This window comes from Ylistrum balloti, unplaced genomic scaffold, assembly GCF_031769215.1.
Source record: "Ylistrum balloti isolate Yb309-2 unplaced genomic scaffold, AGI_CSIRO_Ybal_v1 Utg370720, whole genome shotgun sequence".
In the NCBI taxonomy this organism is placed as follows: Eukaryota; Metazoa; Mollusca; class Bivalvia; order Pectinida; family Pectinidae; genus Ylistrum; species Ylistrum balloti.
Window position 1 is genome coordinate 627,102 of NW_026782428.1, and position 4,500 is coordinate 631,601.

At 36.4% G+C, this 4,500-nt stretch overlaps 1 protein-coding gene across 1 annotated transcript; it reads right to left on the reverse strand.

The window, feature by feature from the left end:
• Window positions 1-335: 335 nt before the first annotated feature.
• Window positions 336-4,080, reverse strand: LOC132557772 (uncharacterized). Its single transcript, XM_060222298.1, has 7 exons — window positions 3,565-4,080; window positions 3,156-3,351; window positions 2,802-2,987; window positions 1,954-2,226; window positions 1,713-1,779; window positions 1,017-1,222; window positions 336-691 (listed from the first exon to the last, which is right to left on the reverse strand). The coding sequence occupies exons 1-7, from the start codon at window positions 4,078-4,080 to the stop codon at window positions 336-338; spliced, it is 1,800 nt and encodes a 599-aa protein (XP_060078281.1).
• Between the last annotated feature and the right edge of the window lie 420 nt (window positions 4,081-4,500).

The following is a 4,500-nucleotide window of genomic DNA, read 5'->3' on the forward strand; positions in this document are numbered from 1 at the left end:
CACTATTGTTATGAAACATCACAGAAATTCAGTAATTTGTCCTTGTATATCACGTACAACAGAAAACATTGGAAACCTTCACCAATCACTTAATTACATATACTTAGTAATAAGTATTACTCTGATATTTACACAATGTTTCAGAAAACAGTATTTTCCCATGAATATGATTTCGTATCTCGTATTGAACCTAACCACAAGTTTTGTTTTAGAAGAAAAAAAGTATTTTCAACACAACGGTTCGTCATTAACAACACAAATTCTAAGTACATTTTTATCGGTTGCAGCTTGGAAGATTACGAGATAAGGTCGTTTTGCCTAAAAGGAATGGGCTCCTATTCAGTTACACGTGCTTTGTAATGGACTTGCAATTTGTCCATACAGTTCAGAAACTCTATCTGCTTTTGGCATTCGAAATTCATTTCAACCTGTTGTTCTATGCTGTGTTCAAACATGGCCGCATTGGCCTCCATCTCCTTAGTCATCATTTCCTGTGAATAGTAGTCGTCCATCAAAAGGAGATCGTCATTGCTTGTGTTGCTATTGTCGGCAGAATCGGATCTACACTTTGCAGAACGTCGATGACCTGTCAGGGGGGCTTTGTGTTCCTGGGCTAAAACGCACACGTCTTCTGGAGACATCTGTGTGGAAGTTTCCTTCTTAGTCAACTTTTGTAGTTCTCCAGTCTTGTCTATGTCAGAAATTAATGAAGTTGCTGTAATACCTATAACTATACTCAGCAATAATAATTTGATGCCAGAAAAAAAAATGAAACACGATTCAAAATTTCTAAATGTGAATTTTAAATCAAAAGACGTTCATTGAATTTACAATTTCAAAAATTTTGGTCATTTGTAAAGTTCACGATAAGGTAGTTTCACAATTACATAATACAATAACAAAAACAACAACATATTTATGAAAAAAAAAATAGAGATTCGTTTTATAAACTTCTACTAAATGCACGTAAGTAAGGAATCGAACTACATTGGGACTGCACCAACTGTTATACGTACCTTTGAGGATGGAGACTACTTGTTTAAACCCCGTGTCACTTAGTGCCTTAATTAAGGCGTCCATAGCACCGTGTCCGAAACAAGGTAATATTTCCAACAGACGTCGCATTTTACTTTCTCTAGTAAGAGCTTCCATCAGGTAGCCATGGATACAGCCAGGAATGGTCACGTACTTGGCCATGCATGGTACCACTCGATGAGAATCACTAAACAGAAACAGATCTAGTACAAGGATTATACCACATATTTCTGTATTGATAGTCTTTCAGTAACACGTCATTGTAACAGCTCCTATGTAATACTACTACCTTACCACCATGACTTCAAATAAGCGATAAACTGTCTTGCTATGGCACTTATAGCATTATAAATGACAGCTTTGCAGGAACAGTGTAGCGATCATAAATGTCAAACAAGATTATAAAATACTTTCACAACACAGTGAGAGGTCTGGTGGCACATTAATATCTTTTATCTTACCTATAGCTCACCACAGTGACAGATCTAGTGGTTCACTAAAATCTTTTATCTTACCTACAGCTCACCACAGTGACAGGTCTGGTGGTTCACCAATATCTTTTATCTTACCTATAGCTCACCACAGTGACAGGTCTGGTGGTTCACCAATATCTTTTATCTTACCTACAGCTCACCACAGTGACAGATCTGGTGGTTCACTAATATCTTTTATCTTACCTACAGCTCACCAGGACGTTTTCAAACTTGCGCAGAATTAGTATGTGTTCCTCGGGCATCGGGTTTTCTACAATCAAGAATAAAGTACATAGTCATCCTCTATGTCACTGAGATAACTTCTACTGTTCACACTGGAAATAATTCATGAACAATATCTTAACCAATAGGAAAGGAAATCACTTTTTATAACCTTACTTCTTATATAGATTGAAAATTTGTTTGTATATAATTGATAGAATACCCATGAGTAGATCTGCTACGTGCTGGTGGTTCGTGTTGGTTAGTGCGAGAAAGAAGACTGGGAAGGCATGATCCCCTAGAACTGGCAGTATGTCCAGTAGTCTTTCCACCATCACAGATTGTCTATCAGCTGACGTCACGTATTCTCTGAGACTGGTGGGTATTGGCAGATACTTCATCATGTGAGTCAGCATTGGTTTCGGCCAGACTTGTTCAACAATTTTCTCACGGTTTTTGTCGAGTGTACGTCTGTGTTGGCCTGACATCGGCTTGTCTATGTAAGAAGACCAATGACTATGCAATATGTGCCTATTCAGAAGAAAAGCCACTTTAATGATGAACTGTTGAGGAATTTAATTAGTGAAAAGAAATACATGTAGCAGTATTTTTGTCACATATAAAATAAAAATAGCATGTTAAATGTTATAAACTATTATAACTTTCAAGAGTGGAACCATGTCTTGTCCCTTAAAGACAGTCAACGTTTATTGTGTAAATGTAAATTACTAGAAATGTCATATGTAGAAAACATCAACGAATGTTTAGCGAAACATGAAAATATCTGATTTCTTTTAAAAAATATTTCTACAAAATTTTGAGACAATTTTTTTCAAATATATAAATGCATGTTTTCCTTAGTACGCACACAATAGAAATATTAAATTGTTTCAGTCTAGAATTACACTGTAGTCAAACAATTCGCTTTTAAAACAACTAGGCTCCGTTTAACCCCTACGTTTATATCCACAATCTTTCTCCTCGGTGTGCAAATTATGGTATACATATTTTTCCTTTTTTTTTTCTCTCGTTTTTTTTTTTTTTTTTGAAAATAAAAACAATCATATATACCTGATCCGATATTTATTTTGAGCTGTTGACAGACTGTAGCAATTTTTGTGACAGTGACGTCCTCTCTTTTCTGCCATGCTGACATGATTTTCCAGTAGATTTCTGTGTGGCGCTGCTCAGTCTCGTTCCTTTCTATGATTTCCTGAGGTAGGTCAATTTGACGGGCGAACTCTTGCCATCTAGGCCCTACAATGACGAAAAGAATTCGGACTCAGGAGGTGTTATTCACTTGTGTATTTTTCATAAAGATTTGCTTATATATCTAATCTAAGCACCATTAGATTGATCTGATAAAAAGTCGATCCTCTCCTCTAGCAGCCCTCTGAGGCAATCAATTCAGAGCGATATACTAACCTATGAAATTTTCAAGCAAACGCATAGCGGCTTTGACCTCTTCTACAGCTCCATCAACGTCGTCGGGAATCTCCAGGTTTTCTTCCCCGCGTTTCCTTGGTAACTGTACAAGTGTTCCCACTGCTTCTACAAGCTGGCCATTGGTGGAATCTTCACGATGTTTAGAAATAATGGGTTTATCTTGGAGACTGCTTACCTAAAAAATTCAAATGTTTTCATGGAAATAACCTCGGATATTTACAACTGACAGCTTTAGAGTATAATGATTTATATCACAGGGTTGTGGAATTGTACGGATAATTATGAAATATAACAAATAACAAATAAGGTAGGTTTTAAGCTGGTGTGATAGATAGATAGTAAAAAAAACACGAACAAGACATTGGCTTATTGCATCATAAATACATACCAATAATTCCAATCGATTAGTGCTATTTCTAGCTACTTGTAGGTCCTGTTTGATAGACTCGCACTCCTCCTTACAGTCCTGAAGTCTCTGTGTTAAAGTGTCAATTTCCTTACTTTGCTCTTTCACGACATTCTGTAAGCGAAGCTCCATCTCCTCTGACCTATAACATCTTTGTCTAACTTCTTCTAGCTCTCTCCTTATTTGCAAATCTTTGCATTGTCTGTCCTTTTGTTCCTGGATACTTTCATTTTGCAATTTGAGAAACTTTTCTTTAAGATCAGAATCAGGTATAAGATCTATCAGTTGTTGTGTATAAGGACCTGGTGACGTCAGCAGAGTTCCATCAGAAACAAGCTTACAGGTATTTGGTATTCGATTGTTTTTCTCTTTTTCTTTCTTTTGCTTCTTTTTGTCATTATGAGTCTTTCCTGTTCTTTCTTTTTTAACAGGCCTGCAGTTTGGCTCCAAGTCTCCATCGTCTTTACTAGAACCACACAACCAGTTTATGAAAGGCATTTTGAGGCAAGTTCGTAAATCAAACTTTTAGTTATAATTGAAGCAGTCTTCCTACAACGTTTTCCTCAAGCATTTGTCGGGAATTTTTATAAATGAAAAACATAATATTTGGTTTTTCATTCAAGACACTAGCAGGAGTCATAAAATTTTGAATGTTGACGTTAATGGGCAATCTTCCTAGTGGACCGAAGACCTCTGCTGTATCTGTAGAGAAATTAAAAACAAAATTAACTGATTGGCTAATATCCAGTAACAGTTCTATTTAAGCGATACTACTAATAGCGATAGAAGTGTGATCTTATACAGAGGTGGCTACAAATCTGTAAGCCACCAGGCCCCACTTGTATAAAACATCTCAACTTGAGATTTCCTCAAGTCGAGACTTTCCTAAACTGATATCTCCTCAAAAACGGCTTGTAT

What these genes read in the sequence shown, in the direction of transcription:
- LOC132557772 (XM_060222298.1), bottom strand. Translation starts at nt 4,080, where the DNA reads ATGCCTTTCATAAACTGGTTGTGTGGTTCTAGTAAAGACGATGGAGAC. An exon ending in CTAATCGATTGGAATTATTG is followed by an intron (nt 3,352 to 3,564) that starts GTATGTATTTAT and finishes TGAATTTTTTAG; the next exon opens with GTAAGCAGTCTCCAAGATAA. An exon ending in CAAAATAAATATCGGATCAG is followed by an intron (nt 2,227 to 2,801) that starts GTATATATGATT and finishes CTTCTTACATAG; the next exon opens with ACAAGCCGATGTCAGGCCAA.